The 24,882-nt window shown below is 40.8% G+C and overlaps 1 protein-coding gene across 2 annotated transcripts in view; it reads left to right on the top strand.

Moving 5' to 3' along the window:
• The window catches only part of SYNPR (synaptoporin), a gene marked incomplete at both ends in the record, with an annotated part of 284,962 nt that overhangs the window by 138,410 nt on the left and 121,670 nt on the right, over positions 1 to 24,882 (top strand). The window contains one exon of one of the 2 annotated variants that reach the window (XM_079713570.1): positions 5,116 to 5,139. The exons of the other annotated variant lie outside the window; for it this stretch is intronic. Coding sequence (XP_079569696.1) covers positions 5,116 to 5,139 — 24 coding nt within the window. Of the gene's footprint in view, positions 1 to 5,115; positions 5,140 to 24,882 lie in introns of those variants that run through there. 2 annotated transcript variants of the gene reach the window in all.

Raw genomic sequence — 24,882 nt, 5'->3', positions numbered from 1 at the left:
ATATTTCTTAGTTTCTCTTGTTTCCACAAACTTCTTCTCTGTGTTCAGCTTCTGTTTGCCAGCCTTGAACTCTCCTGAGGAAAGCTAATAACCTAATAAATGTTCAAATTTTATTGATATTACTTTATCTCATTAGGTTTTTGAAAAAAAGACAGAGTTGGAGGAAAACACTCTTTCTCCCTCCAAAGAAATAAATAACAAGAGGTCTAGAAAGTTCTGCCCTGACCCTATTTACCAGTCCATGTCAGAATAAATGGCCTTTTATTCCTGCCAGGAGCTGTTTGCAGTCAGAGTAAGGAAGGCACCATTAAAGATTTCAAGGTTGTTCCATAAGTAGATTAAATATAAGTGCTCTCATTACTATAGCTTGAAAGAGTTGAAATTGTTTTGGGAGCAAAATGGAAGAAACTTAGGTAATGCCCTCAGTCATTTATTAGTGTGGCCAGAGTAGTCTTCTTGTCTTGGATTACCTTCCTCCCCCTGCAGCAATGGAGGGAGAGGTCCTCATGGCGCTGCAATTTTCCTTTCAGTGTTTGCTAAATGCTTAGAAAGCTAGACCTCCCACCGTCTCAACCTGAAGCAGACAGGCCTGAAAGGACCCCGTGTGAGAAGCCAGATATTTGGAAACGGAAGCTGTAAGGGAAAGGAGCTGTTGCATTTACCAGGAGGTGTGTCTACCAAAGGGGAGACAAGCATTTCGGTTTAGAAAAAAAATTCATTTGAAGTTGTCTGAAGGCCACGGTCAGTTGAAAGATCAGAGTTGAAGATCTGACCATATTGGAAATTAGCATTGCTGATGATGTTTTCTGAGAATCACAGATTATTTTCATTTAACCTTCTATATAAATACCCAACTCAGAGAACACTGTACTATTTTTAATAGTCTAATAATGGGTAAATGTTATTTTGAAGACAGTAGTGACAACGCTAGTATCTTTTCCAAACAAGAGCCATCAACAATGGCATATTGCTTTATTCCTGTCAGTTCCAATGGCATGTTACAGTGGTAGCCGACTATCTGAACTGTCTGCTAGAATGGAAGTCAGGACAGTATAAGAGGCTGGCTGACAAGACTATTTGCTCTCTGATGACAGACTTACAGTCAAGTGTTCAAATATCCAAATATCTGTGTGGGCCTAGATAAACTGAACCCTGGGCACCCAAGCTTCTAGAGAACACCTGATCCATATGGTTTCCAAAAGGAGCTCTCCACTGTCTTTGACACGGCCTCCACTTAAATCAACATGATACGGAAATCTGCAACCTTTCAAGAAGGTTCCCCGAATGAGGAAGTATAAACAGTCTGTGTCCATCAATATGAGTCAGTCAATCACCTTTGTTCACCTGTGCTGCATTTCAAGTCTAAGGTCTTTTGAGAAGCAGGTTTCTTTTCCTGTCTCAAGCCTAACTTGTTCTCATGTTGATTGATTGATTCATTCATGGGACGTTAAGCATCTACTAAGTGCCAAGCATTCTCTTAGACACTGAGGATACAGTGTTATGCAAAACAAACAGACTTCCTACTTGCCCAGAAGTTATCTCCTAGTGAAAGAAGATAATTAAACAGACAAGTAAACAAGAACAAAAAGGCAATAAGAGGTACAGAAAACCCACATCTCACACACACACACACACACACACACACACACACACACACACACACACACACACACACACACACACACACACACCCATCACCACCACCACCACCAGCAGCACTGCGACCACAACAACAAAATACAAGGTAACATGAAAGAGAGTGACTGGGGAGAGAGAGGGTGTTTTTAGGTCTGGTGGTCAGGGAAGAAGGACCCTCTAAAGAGTGGACAATAGAACTAAGGATCCAGTGACAAAGGAAGAGAGCAGGCAAAGATCTGAGGAAAGAATGTTCCAGGCAGAAGAAATAGCGAGTGCAAAGGTATAAAAGGCTAGTGTGGCTGAAGAGTAGGGAGGCAGACGGTTGGAATTAGATTAAAAACAAAAAGGCAGATGGGAGCGGGGTCACATAAGGCTTTGGAGACACAGTAAAGAGTTTGAGTTTTACGTGCAACCTACTGGATGACGACAGAAATATTTTTCTCAGACGAGTGATATGATCTAATTTATTTTCTAAATAGCTCAGTCTGGATAATGTATAGAGCATGCTTTATCGGGATAAGAGTGAAGGCAGGGGGGTCTGCAGGGCGTCTATCACAGTGGCCCAGGTGAGAGATGAAGGGAGGGAGGGGGTGGCGGGGAGCCGGAGAGAATGTTGACGCTTTATCTGGAACAAAATAGGAGGCAGGAAGAGCAGACCCCAGCAGCAGAATAGAATCCTACCTTTAGTCTTAGAACCTTATCTGGTCAAAGTTGATCCCACAAGCCCTTTAGAGATCACTCAGTGGAAACCCTTCCATTTAACCTGAGAAAACCTGAAAGATGGACAAATGAAGGGACACACCCAGGGTCACTGAGCAGGCCACTGGCAATCCCGAGACTGAGCCTCACACCTCCTGTCTTCCAGGGGCTTGAATAAGGTCAAGTCCACACAGAATGCAGCAGACCCCGGGCGGGGCCTGTGGCAGCTTGGTAGGCCCCCTTTCTACAGTTGGGCCTCCCAGTCTCTGTGGTGTGAATCCAAGCAGTGGGAAGCGCTGTGGAATTATGCCAGGGTCCGTGAAGCCATATGTGGATCATGCACAGCCTGGAGGCTGAATAAATAAAAATGTAAATGCCGCAATGTGACATCTAGAACAGAGAAGTTAATGGCTTGGCGCCTGGCATCCAACTGAGTTCCACTGTTAGCTTTACCCACTGTTGACTGTGTGCCTTTGGATAAGTTACTTAACTCTTTGGGTCTTGGTTTCCTCTTCAGTAAACCGGAATGAAAATCATAACTTTTCTTGGTTCTGTGCGGCCCACATAGGGTAACACACTTATACAAACAAACAAACAAACAAACAACTTAGACTGGTACCTGACACAGACAAATATTCAAGAAATGTTTGGCATCATTATATGGAATTCAAAATTCTTTTACTGGAAATGGGGCTCTTAATATTCAAAACCCTGATAAAAGTGACTCACTCTCCACCCTGAAGAAACTGTTAAGAGTGCTTCTGCCCTACAGGTGCGTGGCTGGAACTGCATCACTTTAACTTGGCTCTAACACTGCAGGTCACCAGCCGCCTGGCCCGAACTGTGGCCTTTAGCACAGGGACCCGATTCCTTCAGTCAGTCTTTCATTCATTTATTCCACAAATGCCTACTGAGAGCTCATGGAACTGCCTGGTGGTTCTCAGCCTTTTTTTTTTTTTTCTTGCTTCAACTGGGTTCATTTGCTCAATTTACTCCCCTGAGTAACTTCTCTCCATGAAATGCAGTGATCTTTCAACTGGCAGGTGAGGAGTGGCAGTGGGGAGAGTGGAGATGAGAGTGTGGGGGGAATGAGATTCCAACCAGAATTGCAAAGGGACCACGTACAGGTTGAAACTTTCAAGAGTCTACTGGAGGGTGATGTGTGAGGAACAGGCACATCACAGGAGGGGGAGGAGGAAACAGACGGCTGCAGGATGCTGAGCCCAGGTTGTACGTGCATTGAAAGCCTTAGCCATTTTTCATCTGTTCCCCTCCCCTCCACCAGCAGCATTATGAGGTGTTAGTGTGCCCATTTCACAGAAGACAAACTGAGACTCGGAGACCTTAAGGTACTTCCCAAGTCACATGACGAGTCAGTGGAAGGCTGGGGCTGGAACCCGGGTGGCCTGACTCCTCATCAGGTTTGGTTTGTTTGTTTGGTCCCCGACGTCCTTGAGTTGTTACCGTGTGTTTGGAGGGGGAGAGGGAGGAGGGAGATGTGATGGTAATGACTGCTGTTGCCGTGCTGGTGTGTGTGTGAGACAGAGACAGAGAGAGGGACCCAAAGAAACACTCAGGACAGAGTTCGAATTAACAACCACCAATAAAAAGGCTGGCCAGCCGAGGTGAGTTTCCGTCAGGCCATCACCGACCACACAAAAGATAAAGCAGAGACACCTGGGCCATCCTAACACTATTCCTGTCCCGAGTGGGCTCCTGATGGGGAATGTGAAGGGAAGAGGCATGCGGGTTTCTTCCTCCTTTGCTGTGGTGTAGACCTCAGAGAGAAGGGGTCCTCAGGAAGCCACCGTGCGGAGAGTGTCTCACCTGTGGGCACCCTGTCCGTGAATTCAGTGCCAATCCCTCTAAATCGTGCTGCCTCAGGATGCTATGCTTTCGGCCCCTTGAACTTGTCAAGCTCATCTCCCTCCTAGAGAGGCCCATTTGTAGACAAAGCAGACCCAGGTCACACTGGAACCTCTGAAACCTTTTCGATTTTCAGATTTGGCTGGGGAGACTTTAAGTCACACTCCTGGGACGAGTAAGCCACCGAGTCCCTTCGTCCCTTCCCCAGTTGCCAGAGCCCGAAAAGCCTGTCTTCAGGTACCATCACCTTAGTGATTATTTATGGGTGGTGTATGAATCTCCCAAATGGGCATCAGGCATCGCATCCAGGCATTTTCATAAAAACGAGGGCAATTTTTTCTAAGCAAACGTATACACATCTCCTTAATCTATGCAAATCTATTCATAAGGATTTTCTAAAACCACCACTTCCCCCACGCACCCTGGACACACAAATTCCCAGCTCCTTTTGATTTCCCAGTTTGTTTTTAAGCACTGGGTGGAGGGAGGAGAGGGCTCGCAGATTCAAGGGGGAGATGGTGCTCCCTGGGTGATGCAGCTGGCTTGCTCACAGCAGCCGGTCCTGCCCTTGCAGTTGGGAGCAAACAGCCAAGTGTGGGATGGTAACCACCTCCCAAAAAGCAGGCAGCCTTTCACCAGAGGGAAGTATCAGGTTGCTGTACTTCGGCTGTGGGTTGCCACTGTCTAATAATATGACCGTTTTGCCATCTCTCTGCAAATAAGGCAGAAGCTGCTACCTGATTGGTATAACATCTCACTTACCCTCCTCATTGATTTTCTTGTTCTCCTCCTTTGCTTCATAAAAAGAGGGACCAGTGGCTCGTGCTGTGGACAGAGAAGCTTGATTTTTAGTATGAGAGAGCCTCTATTTTCTTTCAGGAGAGGGAAGTTGGATTATCAATTCTTTTGTAAATGTGTATGGTGATATTTGCTCCGGTAAGTTTATATCTCTCTTGATTTACAGCTGGCTGGGGGTGGGGTGTGTGTGTGTGTGTGCGTGCGTGTGTGTGTGTGTTGGCATAGATTTAGACTGTACAGTCACTTATCTTTCCAAATATCATTTTCTGAAATCTTTAGGGATATTGTCTTTTTTTTTCTTACTTTGCTTGCTCGTATTCATCTGTTTAAGCCAAAGAGCTCTGCTGTATGATAGTGTGACGCTTACCTTAGTTGTTGAAGGATGCGCTGGGTTTCTCTGAACATAGTAAGGAAACTATTTAAGCAAACTTACATTTGGCTTCATAAAAATGTCATGTCATTCTGCCTCCCACCGGGAGTGTTTAATGACTTAAGTATGTTCATTGTGCCATAATCTGCATATCATTTTAATTAAGTTTCTTCCTCAATGTCAGAGCAAGAATTTGGTAAACTCCATAAATAGCTACCAAATACGTTGTGCTGTGCCAAGAAAGGGTGTGCTAATTTCATGAGGCCTTAAGCCAGGGTAGAATGGATGAGATGAGTTTCCTCTAAGATGAGGTACATGCACCTTTAAAAGAACTGTATTTATGAAAAGTGTTCAGATCATTAAAGTACATCTCTAGAATTCCGTGAAAAAATTTAATCACAAGTGGCTGTTGCTTCTCTTCTGTCTTTGCACTGTGTGTTTGTGCCACCGTCTGTCAGATGCCCAGCCCTGGCTCTCATGTTTCTGTATCTGATGCTGATCAAGAGAAAAGTTGCTGTTATTCAGTTCAAACTAGTGCCATACCGTGATCTGCTCACCACTGCTAGTTATGATTTTTAAAGGCATTACCTGGTTAACTGCTTTTTTTCTATCTGTTTTTGTAGAGAGTGTTAGAGGATCTGAATTCTTTGTTGTTAATTCAGAAGTCTGAGAGAAGGTCTGTCAATATAATTACCCTAGAGAGAGATGATTGGATGATTAAATAATTGCTCTAATGGAAATAAACTGAGGTTCTCATCTTCTCTTTTTGTTACACAATCAACAAATCTGCATAGTCTTTTTCATGGTGAAATGGATTAGAGAATATATTTATAATGAAAGTTAAAGGCACCACTGAATAAGAAGCAAGAGGGGGTCTGACTATCTATTCTTCAGAGATTTTGAAAGTAAAGTTAGGAACGTCATGTGTGCCTAGACCTCTTAGGCATAGAATTCTTTTTCCGAAGAGGAATGATTCAGATCCTGAAGTAATCTAGGGGCAGCTCATGGAAACACTAGTGTCTGGGAATCTAGGAATGTGGTCCCCACGTCTGCTTCTTTTGGGCATTCTGCCCCTCACACACCCTTTCCAAGCTGGAATGGAACTACTCATTCTGACAAACAGAATTTTGAATTTTGGTTAATTGAGTTCAGCCTCAAAAATCCTCCAGTAAAAATTAAAAAAAAAATAAGACTACATTTAAAGTATTCATTTGAATGTATAGTAATAAACTATTATACATTTTTTAAAAATCTTCTAAACCCATATGAACTTACATTGCCTCTTACTGGTCACAAGAAGCACGTTCCTTATAACAGCCTTAGATGCCATAAACCCTCACGAGCACCAAGTGTTCCTTAGTTGGTAGTTTGTTGAAAAAAGAAAACTTCTATCCTTGGGCTGTTGGCATTTACCGCTAAGGAAACTCAACAGCACTGAACATCTGTCTTTATCTCCCCAAACACCCACTCCCCCAACATCCCTTAATATTTTTGTCATCTTTCTCTTTACATGGCTGTCATTAACAGGTTATGTACAAAGTCGCTAGCTGTAAATGGAGTTGATCATCCTCTGAAGCTATTCAGTAACAGAAATGAATGCACCCTGCAGGTGAAAGTATCTGTCTTGTCCTGCGGGCTGCCAGTTTACAAAACTGTTAGGGCTCCCAGCAGGCTCGTACCCACTGATATAGGAAGGACAGTGGGGCATCTGTATCTTGGAGAGGTCAAGACCTTTTGTGTGATTTAGGATGAACGTGCCTGGTCTTGAAAGCATCCCTTTGGAAAAGTCCAGAATGCCATTACCCCCAAAACTGTTGTAATCTCTTCAAAGGAATAAAAATCTGTGCCATGTAGGGGAGAATAACAAAGGGAATTTTGATTTCACGATGAGACCACTTATTCTTTTTAGCAAGATGAGGAATGCAGTCGTCGTTTCCATTTAGTAAGTACCTACTGTATGCCTGGCACTGTGCTAAGCATTTTACGTGGTTTGTTTCCTTGAATCTTCACAGCTATCCCAGGAGGGAGATTTACAGATAAATCCCCGTTTTACAGATAAGAAAACGGGGACAGAGGCAAGTGTGCCATTCGTTTGTGGCAACACGGTGATAATGATGAAACTCAGAGCCAGACAGGCTCATTCCAGAGTCAAGCTCTTCATCTCTCCCCTCAGCCAGGGTTTCACTTCATCAGTACAATCTACAACCAACTCCTAGTCTGCAGCGACTTGCAGGGTGTACCATAACACACCATATTTTTTTTTACACCATATTTTCATTAGTGCTTTTCCCCCTTCTGAAGCTACATAGCCTCCTTCTTCTCAGGCTCTGCTTTTGTGACTCCAAGCTAATTATGTGTTTGTAACTAGAGAGTGTGCATTGTATTTCCACTCAACTATAAAGATGTGGATCTCACAAGAGGGAGCCAGTCCAGGGAGAGCTATATGCAGAAGTGGCTGAATTAAGGTAGCTTTTTAAAATTGATCACAAGAAATCCATCCCTTTGGTTTTCAATCTTTCGAACATAGAGTCAAAATTAAGATGTGATGATAACACACATATCAGTACCTCAAGGTATCTGGTTTATCACTGATGCAAAATATAAAAAGCAGTTGCTACTGAATTGATGTATTTGTGGAGACTTTGTAGAATTCTCACCTTTTTTTTTTACTCACCCCCAGCATGAGTTTCTTGCACTTTGTGGCCAGCTGGAAAGCACTGACGTGGCCCTTCAGGTAGAATATTGCAAAGCGCCTATACCACCTGGGTAATTAAAAAATGAAAACAGCTACCGATAAGCATGCTGTGAAGTGTGACAAAGTTGAAATTCAGAGGCCCCAGATACATTCTTTTGCACCTGAGCACTGAACTCTCCATTTGAAATCCATTTAAGCCAATAAAATTCAACTGGATCTTTTAGGAGGAAAATGCAACTGAGTAGAATCAATATGTTTGACATTTCTCCTCCACTGGCAGTTTTCGGACTAGAAACAGGGCACACCCGTCATGAGGTGAGCCTGTGAAATGCTGCATTTTCTTCCCTCAGTGAGAGAGAAAGGATTGTGAGTGATGAAAATGTTACTAGAAGAGAGAACCTAGCTTAGGACACTTTTGCTCTATTTCACCCCAAACCAGAGGGATCTAAAAACACAAATGAACAAACAAACCAACAAAAACAACCCATCCCAAATTGGGAGCATTAAGAGTCCAGTTTTGAAGTGTTGACACAATATTGACTTCTTGGTGTGGTCTGCTGCATCTAATAGTGATAGCTTTTGAATTACTCCTGGTGTAGAGTAAATGAAAGAGATCAGAGTGCAGTACTCAGTAAGATGTGTTTCCAAAATGATAGTCATTTTTGTCAGAGGTAAAACTTATTGACCTCTTTTTCTTGCTCTTAAAAAATAATAATTGGATGGTTTAATCAGAGAGTGTGGTATTAGAGCCAGTCAGGATAAAGACATTTAAATCAATCTGCGTTTTCCACCAGCATTTATGAGAGATTTAAATATATTAACAGTCATCAAATGAGCACTTTTACTTTAAAAAATATGTTGTACTCATCCACACCGTTCATGAAATATAGGCTTATCCCTTAAAACTAAGCTTAGAGGCAGTTTTATAAAGCATATCATATGTCAGTCTCCATCTACAAGATAGAGCTTTCTTCCAAGAGGAGACCAAATCCAAAATAAATCACAGTAGAGATTGTCTTTCATCTTACCTACATTTTCTTCTGCCTTCTCTTTGGCTGTGGATGTGTGTACTTAATCAAGTTGATCCTTAAGAGCTTAAAAATGATCTATTGAGTATGTAGGAATAGCATCTGGTGTTAAGACATAATGAGCATGGGACGAGGCTTGAATTTGTCATCAAACATTCTAAGCTGGTGTACAAACAGAGCTGGTGGTCCTGTTCCATCCTTGTCTAAGAAGATGGAATCAGGGAGGATTTTGAGCCTGAAAGGAACACATGACGCATTCAATCCTCTAGAAGAGGCTCTTGGTCATGGGTGTGCCTTTAAATGTTTAAAGTTTAGGGATGAGTTGAAAATAGAAGCACCTCAGTCACTTTACTCTGCAGACTAATGGATCTGCATAATTAATATATTTTACAGTGATCATTTTTGAACAGATTCAAGCCAAAAGTCTTAATGGAAAATGGTTCCTGGGTAACTTCAGACGCATTCCACTATGGTTTCTGGAAAGCTTATTCCCAGCACAGGGCAATCAGTTCACTGTGGAGCTTTGGGTTGGCCAAATGTAAGGGGGTAATCATTTCGTTAGAGTTTTTTGGGGGAACTGGTAGGTTGGGGGTAAAAAGCTTCTGTTGATAGTACCCATGTGACTTCTTTAGCCCTGCTTACAGAATCTTTAAATTCTCCCAAATTACCACACATTGTCTCTGTGTAGGCTTTCTGGCAAAGATATGACAAATATTTTAGACTTGTTTTATTTCTGGTAAAAAATGGCTTTAAGAACATTTGTGCCCAATATAGATTATTACTTGAGGACTTTTCAAGTCACCACAGTGACATCTACCTCTCAATGATGAACCCATATATCTTTATCTAGCTTTGGATAAGGGAAGAAACGGAATATAATTTTTCAAAGCCTATGACATTCAATTTGCCTTCCTATGAAATTGAATGGTTGAGACCAAAAAATAATTTTTTTTAACTGGGGGCAGATTTGAGGGAAGGCTTGGAGTGTTGACTTCACCAGGCTATTCTTGCATTCAGCAAATATTTAAGGATGCTTACCAAGTGCCAGGTACCATACTAGGCTTCGGAGACGCCGTGATGAACAGATAGACATAATATCTGTGCTCCCAGAAGTAAATGCCTTCATTTTCCTTTTTCTCTTCTAAACCTAGTTTCTTTTTCATGGCTCAGGATGTGTCTTTTTAAAAGCATAATTGAACCATTCTAGTAAGACAGTTGCAGGAAATATGTGCTTTTGGTCCTGTCTGTTTATGCTCAGTGAAGGAATCCATTTCCTTCAGAGAGTGAATCCATTTATTTACTGATGTGATTTTTCATCTGGCTGAAATGGAGTGGTCTGAAGGTGGGGAGCCAGGGGAAGTCTTGTAGTTGTGCCTTCTAAGCACTATTTATTGCTACAAGGCATCCTCAGATTTGATACGCTATTCTCACTCTTGCCCAATGTTGGGAGGAGGAAAGAGGGATGAAGCTACAACAGGACAGAAAAGTAAAGAAGCTAGAAGAGTAGACAGAGAGGGTGCCTAGAGGAAATAAGATTTGCACTGGCAGTATGAATTAGATTCTAACTGGCATTATCAGGTTCTCTGTGGGTGTTCATTTATTCAGAATATATATATATATATATGGTGTCCACTTTGTGCCAAGTGCAGCACTAGGTGCTAGAACACAGGAATAAATATGATATACTAGTTTCGGAACTCAAGCAACTTCTAGTAGGCCAGGATTTCTCAACTTCAACACTGTTAACATTTTGGCCCAGATAATTCATTGATGTGGGGCTGTTATAAGCATTACAGGGTGTTTTGCAGCATCCCTTGCCTCTACCCACTAGATGTCAGTAGCCAAATGCCCCGCCAACCCACCAAGTTGTAAGAACCAAAATTATCTCCAGACAATGCCAAATAATCCCTAGTTAAAACCTTGCAAGAAACTGAGTAATAACCAACAGCTTTGACCGAATCTTCCCTTAGCATTTCTACTTCTCTGACTTTCAGATACACTGCTGCATAGTTAACTCCAGGATTTTTCAGTGGTTTTCCCCAAATATTCTGTACAACTTGTCTAACAAAGACAAGTAAGGCATCTCTAAGTCTTTTTTTTTTTTTTTTTACTATTATATCCCTTCTGTATAACACTTTACCATGTTCATTTGCCTTACATTTTGTCTCATTTGATTCCAGAAATCAACAAATGAGGCAATAGGAAAATATTATAACCTTTTAACAGATGAATAAATGGACATTTAAAATTGTTATATGCCCAAATTCTTGCAACTAATAGTGGATAGAGCTTAGATTCATACTCAGATGTCCTGACACAAAAATCCAGTGTATTTCTACAGAGTTATAAAACTTAATGAGAAAACCAAGGTAAGTATTTTTAAAGCACACTCTCTCTTTGAGGCTGTACTGGAAATAATAGCAATGTAGCCGCGGATGGAGGTCCACAGGCTTGGCTCCTTACTAAGTATTTGTTAACTGGGTGGTTTTGCACTCTTAGTGCAAACAGCAAATATCAGCATCCGTTCTTCATTCCCATCCTCAGTAGTTCAAGGAATGTGGAGTGATACATCACAAAAACCACAGGAAGCTCTAGAGATCAGTCCAGCAGAGTGGATGGGGCATGGGCTTTTAAGTCAGATGTACCCACTGTATGAGTCAGCATCCCAGCAGGAAGAGATGACATCCTCAAACCATCTGACCTCTTGCCAGTGACAGTAAAACATTAAACCTTAATTTCTTTAAGTCAGAAAATTGAAGCCCTGAAAGGTGAGTTGCATTTCTCCAGGCCTTATGGTGAAATCAGTACAGAAGGATGATAAAAGCAGAGCTCAGTGTACTTCCAGTCCAATGAGCTGAAGAATCATTTCAAATGGAGAAAGGCCAGTTTATGGATCTGGCACATACCAGAAATGTATGTGTTCTGGGTTATCACCAGAAGTCTGAGTGCCTGAGATCGGACCCTAGATTTTGAATTGGGTACACCCAAGAATCTTTGGGGTTAGTTTAACCATATTTCAGCCTCATTAGAGGCTACAGGAGACATTGAGCTCCTGGATGGATCTTAAAAGAGTTGTGGACACGAACCTGGAACACATTAAAGACAGGTAGTAATTTGCAGTGGTGCTCATCACATGTACTCCTGAGCTTGGATAGATGCAGGGCTTTCCCAGAAGAAGACCTCCAACTGTACCTGAGCCCACATCCTTCATCATCTGATGAATTTTTAAAAGGTATCTGTCACTATTGAGACCCTTATGGCTTTTGCCAAGATAAGAGTCATTCCAAGCATATTGCTCTGGCAGAATGCCCATCAAGAAAGCTATCTTCTGCCTGCATTGTCTTAAAGAACTGAACTTAGAATGAGAGGAAATAGATCCAGATCCTGGCTCTGCCACTCATGGTCTTAGACAATTCATTAGTCTTCTCTGGGCCACAGTCTCTACATCTGTAAAATGGAAATAATGGGTCCCCTCCCCAGAGTTCTGGAGAGGATCGCTCTCATAAATGATATGAGAAAACCCTTTTGAGACCACGTGGGCCTAGACAATTGTATCATTATGTCCTTCCCTCTGTAATCAAAGTTCATTCTGCTGTCAATTTTCACTCGGTGCCCTTGGTGTGTGCATGAGGTGAGGGGGAGTGTTTCCCCAGTCTACCAAGAAAATGACTGCAGTTGTGGGATGGGTCTAAAGTAGTCTATCAGTGGTTTGATGGGTAATTCTATCTCAAGCAGAGATTTATGTCCATATTATAAATTGCAGAGACAGAGTATCTTCACTGAAGAATAACTATAATAAAACCAAATGCCGTATGGATAAAGCAATTCCCTGTGATCAGCTCAGCTCAGGGGATGCTTCTGTGTTTCCCTTTCAACTTCCTCGGAAGCCTTTCCCTGCCATCTGTCCAGGCATAATCCATTCCTTATGGGGGGTTGATATGATCTCTGACCTAATATTGTGTGACCTTAACCCTCTTCTCTCTCCACCTGAGAGAGCTCCTCAGGTGAATTGACAAATCCCAATTTTTTCCTCCCTAAGGATCAAAGCTCAGGGAAAGCCTCCTGCTGCCCACCCTGAGTTTCTCATTAGCCCCTGATGTAGGAAATTCAAAGGTTTCTCATTTCTCATATTTTATTTACCTCAAAGCATCTCCTGACACATTTGATCCGAAAACTTGGTTAGCTGGCATTTTTTCCAGGAGCATTATCTCCTGGAAGCCCTCTCCCAGTCTCCTTCCCTCAACTCACCTCTTTCCTCTGAGTGGTATTTATAAATTCCTCATCCTCCGAGGAGTTTGGAAGATATCGCCTCCAACCCTCCCCCAGACCAGTTTCCCAATATGCTTGCCTTCTCTCTCTCCCACTGCCTCTACACTGTAGAAGAGTGTTTCTCAAGGCTTTTTTTTTTTCCCCTGTGGATCTCTTCAGGAAGGCAAGCATGTTTTCTCAATCATTCACTCATTCCTTTGTTCACACACTCATTCATTTATGTTTCTACTGTATATTTATTGAGCAGCAACTGTGTGCTAGGCACAGTGTTAAGATGTAGGATACAGAGGTGACTAAAACAGATGTAGTCCCTACTCTGCTAAGAGCTGCAGTCTAATGAGGGAAGTGGCAATTTAAAAATCCCTCAAAAGTGACTTAATTATCATTGTAGTAAGAGCTAAAAATAAAAGCTAAGCCATCTTGGGTACTAATTATGTGACAGGCACAGCTCCAAGTGTTTCGTGCATATTAATTCATTTAATCCTCATAATAACTCTTTGAGGGGGTTTGAAGAGGGAAGGATTAGAGCTCATAAAATCCTGAAAGGCTTGGACTCCTTTCCTAAGTCTAGGAATATTGGAATGAGGGTCACACAACCTGATGCTAAGAGTTCGCGTAGCTGACGTTTAGACAGCACTTACTGTTTACCAGGCACTGTGCTCTGCATCTCACACAGTCTGAAACTTCCCAACAGCATCCTGAGGGATTGCTATTAGTATTTCCAAGGTGGGGAAAAGGAGGTGTAGAGAGCCTGAGCCGCTTGTCCAAGGTCACAAGGTCACACATTTTATGAGTGGTGATTCTGAGACTATAGCTTAGGTGTGTTTGACCCCAAGCCTGCGCTCTTAAACACGATGATAACCTGTGAAAGGCTGATTAGGACATTCCTCATTTGGTTCATATTCTGGAAAATACTCTAGAATGGGGACAGAGAGGGTTATGTTAATGTGCATCTGAGTAAGAAATACAGTGATCCTTCTTGGAGTAAATCGGAGCTTGTGGGACCAGGAGTGTTGTGTCCTTACATATGCTTAATCCTTAAGCATATTCCAAGGGGGACAACCAGCTGCTTCTACAACTTCCAATTCAAAGCATGGACTGAGGACCGGCAGCACTGGCGTCGCCTGGGAGCTTGCTAGAAATGCAGACTCTCCAGTTACACCCCAGACCTACTGAGTACTGAAACCCACATTTAGGTGATCTCCATATGGTTCACATGCACAGTTAAATTTCACAAGCTCAGCTCTAGAATAAGTTAAGAGACTGGGCTTTCAGCTTTCAGCTCTGGTTGTGATGCTAACTGACCAGTTGTTTGATCTCCCCAGATTTTCTTTGCTCTGTGTCTTCAGTGGGGATGACTTTAACCCTCCTCGTGGATGGGATCATGGGTCATCCCATGGAAGAGCCTGGAGCTGTTGGAGAGGAAGGTTCTATAGAAGCTCTGAGTCTCTCTTTTATCTCCAGAATTGTTTTTGCTACTGTGGTCCGTAGACCACCTATATCAGAATCACCTGGGGAATTCATTTAAGATGATGTTTAGATTAAAAGTAGACTTCTCAGAACAGCAGTAAATGCCAAAATACATAGTGTAACGATGTCTTCAAACACCAGGAGAAAATGACTGTCAGATTAGCATTGAATATCCTTCCTAAGGTTTTTATCCAGAACAAGGATGCAGTAAAGACATTATCAGATTACATTAAATCACATTTAATTTTTACATTTAATTAACCCTCTTTGGGGAGGAACTACCTCTGTGGCATGATCCATCCAGACCTTGGTTTCAGATTCTGGTTCCCATTCCCCACTAGCTATGTGATTGTTTTTTTTCTTTCTTTCTGCGGTACGCGGGCCTCTCACTGTTGTGGCCTCTCCCGTTGCGGAGCACAGGCTCCGGACGCGCAGGCTCAGCGGCCATGGCTCACGGGCCCAGCCGCTCCGCAGCATGTGGGATCTTCCCAGACCGGGGCACGAACCCATGTCCTCTGCATCGGCAGGCGGACTCTCAGCCACTGTGCCACCAGGGAAGCCCGACTCTACCTCTTGATGGGAGTAGCTGCAAAGAATTTCACCCATTTTTGCAACCTATCCAGTACTCTACTATGATTTCTCTACTTCCAAGCTCTAGGAACACGCTGCCTTCCCTCATTCAAAAACATTGTCCTTGGCACCTCTCTTGCCCATCAACATCCAACTGAACACTAAATCCTGTCACTTTTGCCTCCGGAATATCCCTTCATCTGTCTAGTTCTCTCCATCTCCACTCTCACCTCTCTCGCTTTCCCTTGCTCTCTTGCAACTTCCCATAAAAGGTCTCAGCAATTTTTACTCTTCTGCTCACCCACATCATCCTCCGAGCATTCTCCACATAGTGACAAGAGCAATCATTTCTCAATTCAAGGCTGCTCATCCAGCTCCCCTGCTTAAAACTTTCCAATAAATTTTCAGTGTTAGGTTAGAGGTCAGTATCTTTAATGGAAGCCATAGACCCTGTGGCATCCAGCCCCTGCCTGCTGCTCCAGATCACGCCCTCCCATCGTGCCCCTACTGACCTGCTTCATCCAGATCAGCTCCTCAAATGCTCCATCTTCCCACAGAGCCTTTGCATGTTCCGTTCCCTCTGCCCACCCTGAGTACCTTTCATCATCTACTTTTATACATCCTTCAGTCACCTCAGATTCTTTTGGGGGTGATTTAATTGATGTTCACTCTTCCATCAAGCTATAAGCTCCTTGAAGACAGGAAGCCTCTGTTTTTGCCCTTCAGTGCATTTACTGAAGATAGCAGTGTCTGGGGCATGTTAAACACTCAATAAATAGTATATATTTGAAGGAGAAAATGAGTGAATGAATGAATGAATAAATGAATGGTCGTGTATGTTCTAGCCCTATGCTCATGCATAAATATGCAAGAGATGCAGTTTCTGCCTTTAAGCATTTATATTCTTGTTAGGAGAGGAAGGTATGTAAATTATAAAGTATGAAGGGTCCAATAGAAGCTTAAAGACAGAGGGGTCAATTTTCCCTTGTGGTGGAGGGAAGGAAGGACAGGGAATGTGTGTTAGTTTCCCATGGCCGCAATTACCACAAAGTTTGTGACAAAACAGGGGAAGTTTATCTTAGAGTTCTGGAGGTGAGAAATCTTAAAATCAAGGTGTCATTGGGGCTGCATTCCTTCTGGAGGCTCTAGGGGAGAATTATTTTTCTTTGCTTTTTTCCAATTTCTAGAAGCCTCCTGCATTCCTTGTGGCCCCTTCTTCTAGCTTCAAAACTGGTAGCCTGGGTCAGACACCTTTAAATTCGCTCTCTCTCTCCCTCTCTCACCTCTCCTTCTGTCATGACATCTTCTTCTCTGACTCTGACCTGTCTCCCTCTTATAAGGACCCTTGTGCTTGCATTGAGCCCACCCAGATAATCCAGCATAATCTCCCCATCTCAGTGTCCTTAATTTAATTACATTTTCCAAGTCCCTTTTACTGTGTAAGATAATTACATGTTAGGAGATTAGTACATGGATATCCTTGGTGGGGGGGTCATTATTCTGTCTACCACCAAGTTACAAAGGAGTGATATAAGGATAGCTTCATGGAGAAAGTGGCACTTGGACTGAGTCTTTAAACACAAAGATGATGAAGGCACTCACATAGGTGAGGGCTTATATGCAAAGAATGGCTAATAATCTGGCGGGGTGGGTCGTAAGTAATTTGTTGTTCACAGAAAATAATGAGAGGTGAGGCCAGAGAGGGCGGGAGGGAGGGACCCGAAGACAGAAGGCCTTGCGTGCCATGCTAAGGAAGCCACACTTGATCTGGTAGGCAGTGGAGGACCATTCAATGGTGATAAGTGGAAAAGGGAAGCAAGGTAGTTAAACTTGGATTCTGGAAAGGTGGCCCTTGCAGCAGAATGGAGCCTGGATGTCCTGGGGCAAGGTTGAAGGCAGATACAGCTGAGAGGAGACCACACCATTACTCTGGGCCAGTGGTGATGGTGGCCTGGGTCAAAGAAGTAGCAAGTGAATAGAGAAGCTCTGATCAATATTAAGAATGCAGAACCAACAAAGCCAGGGGACTGTTTGAAGGAATGAGGTGAAGGAGGACTCTCAGGTTTTTGACTTTGATGATGGGACAGAAGGAGGTACCATGGGCTTAGATGGAGCATATCTCAAAGGAGGCTGTTCTCATGGGTTCTAGGAGCCACCTGCAAGGGAACACAGCCTGTAAGTACTCATTAAGCCCAGAGTCTTGATGCCATACCAGGTAAATGGGTTTGTTATTTCATTTCCAATGTTTCATTGAACTTGTAGCATTAAGAAATGAGAACACTGTAGTAATCATAACCATTAAAGAGATCAGCTTCCTATGAAGCCAGCTCTACATTACCCAGCTCTTTCTACTTCCCTCTGGCGTTTGTCAACCATTTCTTCCCAGGGAATATAAACACATCAACCAATAATAGCCAAATACAGCAGCTTCCTCCTTTTACTTGAGCAAGTCTGACACCTTCTTACATCTTTGTTCTGGCCTTTTCCTGGGCTTGTGTCAAAATATCGCTTCTAATCCTCTCCCCACAGACCACTGGTTCTCTTAGGATTCTGGATTCCATCCCAGCATCTGCCAGATGCGATGGTAAGGCTCAGTGAGATCAAAAGAGGGCCGCTCTTGGGCTTCCCTGGTGGCGCAGTGGTTGAGAGTCCGCCTGCCGATGCAGGGGACATGGGTTCGTGCCCCGGTCCGGGAAGATCCCACATGCCGCGGAGCGCCTGGGCCCGTGAGCCATGGCCGCTGAGCCTGCGCATCCGGAGCCTGTGCTTCGCAACGGGAGAGGCCACAACAGTGAGAGGCCCGCGTACCGCAAAAAAAAAAAAAAAAAAAAAAAAAAAAAAAAGAGGGCCGCTCTTCTAGTTCTACTTATTTCTTTCCAGACTCTTTTACTTTAACCACTTCTGGTGGACCCCCTACCCACCCTCGCACCACGTACTTTGATATAAACTTGTGGGTCCTGCCCTGTTTGGAAGGAGATAAGGGATGTATTTCCATTAGTTCAAAAAATTACTATGAAATGCCTGCTATGAGCTAAGTATTACGTTTACCCTGATGACAGTTCTGACATGCTGCTCTTTATTTACCTTCATCAAAGAACTTTGGCTCTACTATTGTATCCTACTTTTTAGCTTACTGCTGTGTGTACCTGACAGGTCCTGGAGGCGTGCTCTGGGTGTACTTGCATGAATTGAGGAGATTATTTAATTTACAGACATGATGAGAGCACTTCTGCAATATGGGGGATGTGAAGATAACCAAGAGATGGTCCCTGCCCTCAGAGGGCTTCCAACCAAACAAGGCAAATAGCATAATGACATCATGCCCTTTTGTAATTCTTGCTTCATTTTTAGTTCATTTCTTTCCACCTCTTCAGTAGGTATTTGAGCTTTTTTTCCCTAGTTCCTCAAATTCCTAATCTCCTCCTTCACTTCCATTCATTATTTGATTTCACTTATCCATCCACTAAGAAAATTAAGATCCTTTCACATAGGACCCCTCAATTTCCCTCCTTTCCAACTCAACATGATTCCCTGGAGCCCCATCCAGTGACTACTTCTCGTTCTTTAGAGGAAGAATTATCCCTCACATTCATTAAGTGCATTTTTATTGGACATCAACTATTTGCAAGACAGTTCCCACTTACATTTCTGTTCCCACATCTTCCAGTTTTCTCTAGCCCATGCAAATCTCTTCTTTTAGAATTGTGTCACTTTTTTTTTGTTTTGTTTTGCAGAATCATCTTTGAGTCCCATGAACAAATAAAATGATTCAACGATGGTATTTTAACCTTGCTAGATGTGTTAAAAAGTGGTTTAAGTTTAACTTGGGAGCCAGAAGCTAAGATGTTTAGAAAAGGTCACTCTGTCCACAGTCACTAGATGGCTGCATATTTGCAGGTTCTTCTGCAGTGCTGGAGTTGGGATAATATTTGTGTCTGTGCTTATGGGTATGGTCTATATGAACTCCACTTAACAACATTAGTACTCAGAAGCTAAAGCCAATCTGTTAAATATTAAGTAAGTTGATATATTTTTTTATCTCTTGAATTTAATCAATAGAAAGACATTACTGAATGATGGTGGGAATTTTTGTCTTATTGTCTAAGAAATAATGTCCTTTACATAGAATGTATAGTCCTTAAGGCTATGGTGATCTTTCATCTCATTAAAACATAGTGAGAAAAGGCTGCTCTCTCATAATGAGGCAGAACTAAATGGGTTCTTGGAACAATCAATAAAAGATTATTAAGAAAGAAAATTTGTGTTAAAGAGAATATGTTTTCCTGTAAGTCCTGCAGTATTATAATAAAACAGAATGAGACTTCCTTACTTTAAAAAGTGATCCTCTCAGGATGTGGATGGACCTAGAGACTGTCATACAGAGTGAAGTAAGTCAGAAAGAGAAAAACAAATATCGTATATTAACGCATATATGTGGAATCTGAAAAAATTGGTGTAGACGATCTTATTTACAAAGCAAAAATAAGAGACACAGAGGTAGAGATCAAACGTATGGATACCAAGGGGGAAAGGGGGGTGGGATGAATTGGGAGATTGGGATTGACATATACACACTATTGATACCACGTATAAAATAGATAACTAATGAGAACGTTAGTATATAGCACAGGGAACTCTACTCAGCGCTCTGTGGTGACCTAAATGGGAAGGAAATCCAAAAAAGAGGGGATATATGTATACGTATAGCTGATTCACTTTGCTATACAGTAGAAACTAACACAACACTATAAAGCAACTATACTCCAATAAAAAAAATTTTTTTTAAAGTGATCCTCTCGGAAATTTTAAGATTATTCTTGAATAGCCTTAAACAAAAAATCTTGAAAACTGTTCACATACATATTAAATTTAAAAAACTATTCAATTTTGACTACACATGGACATGTATATCTAGATTGGTTTATAATATGATCTCAAATTTGTAAAAACTTTTAATAATGGAAGATTTCAAGCATATAAAAAACACAGAATAATATAATGAGCCTCTGTTTCCTTATCGTTCCAGCAATAATCAACTCATAGCTAACATTATTCCTTTTATACTCCCCAAGCATTAGATCATTTCTTCTGTAATAAATTGGTGTGTATCTCTCAAAGGTACTGAAAACAAAAACACTACAATACCACTTCACATGTCTTAAAAATGAGCAATAATTCAGTTGTCATCAAATATCTATAAATTTCCAAATATCTCTCTTAATCTCATGACTTTTTTTTTTAAGTTTTCTGAAACCTGGAGTTTTGATATATCTATTAGACCTTTTCATGCATAAGCTCTTCTCTCTCAGGCTCCTCTTCTGTGTCATTATTCATACAGTTTAATAGTTTATTGTTGTTATTCTTGAACAAACAAGGTATTTACACCTGGAGAGTTTCTCGGCATCTGGATTTTGCTGATTTCACCCTTGTGATGTCATTTTACACGTGCCTCTCTCTCTCTCCTGCATTTTTTTGTAAATTGGCAGTTGGACATAGAGACTTGATCAAATTCAGGTTTTGGGGGTTTTTTTTGCAAAGAATACCTCAAAATTGGTAAGATCTTCTTCCATTAGAGCCACATAATATCTGGCTGTCTCTCTTTTTGTGTTATCAGTCATCAGTGCTTAGATTAATTTGTTAAGCGTTGTGTCTTAGGTTGGGCTGCCATAACAAAGTACCAAAGACTGGGTGGCTTAAAAATTAGAAATTTATTTCTCACAGTTCTGGAGGCTGACAAGTCCAAGATTAACATGCTTGCAAGGTAGATTTCATTCTGAGGCCTCTTCTCTTGACTTGTAAGTGGCTGCCACCTTGCTGTGTGCTCCTTTCCTTGGTCGGTACACACAGGGAGAGATACAGGGAAAGGGAGCAAGCCCTGGTGTTTCTTCTTTTAAGAGCACTAATCCTTTCTCTTTCTGACTTACTTTACTTAGTATGATAATCTCTAGTTGCAGACAAATACCGTATGATATCACTTATACGTGGAATCTAAAATATGGCACAAATGAACCTATCTACAAAACAGAAACATACAGACATAGAGTTCAGACTTTTGGTTGCCGTAAGGGAGGGCGGGAGGGAGAGGGATGGACTGGGAGTTTGGGGGTGCTAGATGCAAACTATTACATTTAGAATGGACAGACAACAAGGTCCTAATGTATAGCACAGGGAACTATGTTCAATATCCTGTTATAAACTGTAATGCAAAAGAATATAAAAAAAGAATGTCTATATGTGTATAACTGAGTCACTTTGCTGTACAGCAGAGATTGGCACCACATTGCAAATCAACTATACGTCAATAAAAAAAAATAATAAAAGAACACTAATCCTATGGCATCGGGGCCCACCCTTAACTTCATTTAACCTGAATTACTTCCTTAGAGGCATCATCCCCAAATACAGCCACAGTGGGGGTTAGGGATTCAACATATGCATTAGGGTAGAGGCACAAATATTCAGTCCATAACAGGTTGCAAAATGGTGATATTCTAATTCTTTGTCATTATTAGGTGAATAGTTCTATGAAGGCAAACTTCTTCTCTACTATTAGGTCACATACTGGTAGCATTCTTAAAGAAAAGGCAAGATAAATGATTGATGCTTCCCTTTCATTTATGAGTTTTTTAGTTCACTAGTATCCTCTAACAGTGACCAATTAGATTTTTATGATTAATTGTTCCTTTTAGTATAGTTATGACCTCATGGATTCAAACTCTCATTCTCTATCTGTGTGGTCTTGGATGAGTCACTTAACCCCTCAATGCCATGGTTTACCCAGCTCTGAAATGGGGGTGATGATGATGCCTACCCCACAGAGGTATGAGATTTTAATGAGATAATGTCTGTAAAGCACATTACAGTCATTAAAGACAAGTGTATTGCTGGACACAAGTAGAAGCTCCCTAAATAGTAGCAGCAGTTGTGTTGTTATGATTAGAATTATAATTAGAAAATATTACTTTAGAATATACTTCAAACTGTTCCTCCAGAACTTCTACTCTAGTATTTTGGGTATTTTTCAAATGAATAAATGCTACCTTTTAACTGTCTATGTCAGACTTGCTTCTTTTCCATTACATAATCAAAATAATACATGGTAGCAAGTGCCCTGTTATTCCAGAGGTGATTTGATGACTATGCATTATGTTTGGGAGGTTCAGACATTGATTCCCAGGTCAAGAATCAGAACAATCAGAACTTCACAAATATCTTGAAGTATGAACAGTAGAGAGATGCAACTTGCCAGTGAGGTGTGTGCAAAGCAAGTAGAATGTAGAAAGGCCTCCGAATCTCTCTACATAGTTATTTGCATGTTTTAAAATTCTTCTGACAATAAATGGTTTTATGACTCATTCTGGGTTTCTGCCTCTTAGTTCATGAGCTTAAATATGATCGCTGTTCATATTCCTGGCTTATAGTTGATAAGCCCTGGATTCTATTTATTTATAATATAGCCACAAACATAAAAATGGCTAAACAAGCAGAAAAAATCAGCTCCTTCTGTTCTTTTCATGGGACCCTGTACTTGTCTTTCATTAAAGTGAAGCTGCATTTAAGACAAAATATTATTGTTTTAATTTTTTTTTTAAGGAGAGCAAATGACAGAAACTTCTCTGTTTAATGAGCCATACAGTCTAATGAAAAGAATTAATTGAATGTGGCCAGTTTGTTATGGATCCGTATTTTCCCCCCAAATAATCCTATGTTATTCTTATTTGCTTTATGGATAAATATAACTCTGTTTCATGAAATGTTCGAATTTTAAAGAAGACACATGAAATACACCGAATTCATCCAGAATAGAATCCCAACCTGACTTTTACTTTCTATTTAGAGACATGGTAACTAAAGTCTGCTCTTTATAAAAAGAAAATGGGGTTAAAGGATTGTGACTTTAGTTTTTAAAAAATTCTAAACATTCTACATTATCATGAAAACATAGCTTCTAGCAAGGAATAGTTCATGCCAGCATATTCCATACATGCTATTAAATTACAGAACAATGGCTGTGTTCCATGCGTTTATCTTACTCTAATTTTCCTATCAAGCAAAAGTGTGCAGTTAAGATATCTATCAATGATTTTCTTCAGTGATCTAACGTCAGATTTCTCCAGAAAAATGTCAAGTTCAAAACCACTACAATAGGCAAGAAATTAATTCATAAGACTCTTAAGTCAGGTGTCAGAGAAATGGTTTCAGTTCTCGGTGAGAAGTTCTGTGGAATTTTTTTTTTTTCTTGTTATTCCGTTATGACGGATATGAGAGAATGGGAGTGGAGTCCTTTAAAAACAATGACCATCACTAAATCTGACAAAGGTAAGTTACACTTTTACTCAACTAAAGATTGACACATTCTTAAGCATATATTCCCATGGTATATTTTGAAATAGTCTTACCTTGATTGTAAACAGTGACTTTGCCAAAGTATTTTAATAAATGAGCAAGTCAAAAATGTGATTCCATTTACACTCTCTATAAATGTAAATAATTTTTTAACTTTTTTTGTTGAGTGAAAGATTCTTTAAATTCTATAGTGCTTTACAGTTTTCAGAAGTTTCACACACATGATTTCATATAATCCCATAATAACCCTTTCCCCCCCATTCTTATATTGTCCCTCCCCCAAATGTAAATAATTTGAAGGTATTATGAAGATAATTCTGAAAGGGAGTGGGTTTTCTTTGATTTTACATTTCTTCATCAAAATGGAAGTTAAAAATAGCATAGCTGTCTAATGACAGGCCTGAATTTACTTTGTTCAAGTTACCCAGAGATTGTCTAAATTTGCAATTGTAATAAGATCTTTTTTTAAAATTGAAGTATAGTTGATTTACAATATTGTGTTTGTTTCAGGTGTACAGCAAAGTGATTCAGTTATATATTTTTTCAGACTATTTTCCATTGTAGGTTATTACAAGATATTGAATATAATTCCCTGTGCTATACAGTAAATCCTATTGCTTATCTATTTTATGTATAGTAGTTTGTATCTGTTAACCCCATATGCCTAATTTGTCCTTCCCACCCTCCCTCTCCCCTTTGGTAATGGTAAGTTTGCTTTAATAAAATCTTTTTTTTAGTTGCGAAAGTTATACATGCTTATTGGAAGAAGTGGAAACAATACAAAAATAATTTTAAAATAAGATTCTGCTTCCAAAATTCACTCCTTAACGTTAAAAACTGATAATACTTCAGTACAACCTTTCTAGATCTTTTCAAGTCCATTAAAAATGTATACATGTATAAATACTTCCTTTAACAAAAATGTAATGCACATATGTCACACTTGGCAATTGTGCTTTTTTTTTTTTTTTGCTTTACATAAGATCACCTATAACCTTCTATACTGCTTTTCATACTTTTTAACTATCACATAATAGTTCATTGATTGACTACTTCAAAATTTATTTGATTATTTTTTTAATAGGCATGAAGTTTCCAATTTATTTTTACTATTTCAGTCATGCATTTTACTT

The sequence above is a fragment of the Hyperoodon ampullatus genome (genome assembly GCF_949752795.1).
Source record: "Hyperoodon ampullatus genome assembly, chromosome: 10".
Classification (NCBI taxonomy): domain Eukaryota; kingdom Metazoa; phylum Chordata; class Mammalia; order Artiodactyla; family Ziphiidae; genus Hyperoodon; species Hyperoodon ampullatus.
This window is presented reverse-complemented; position numbering and strand designations above follow the sequence as displayed.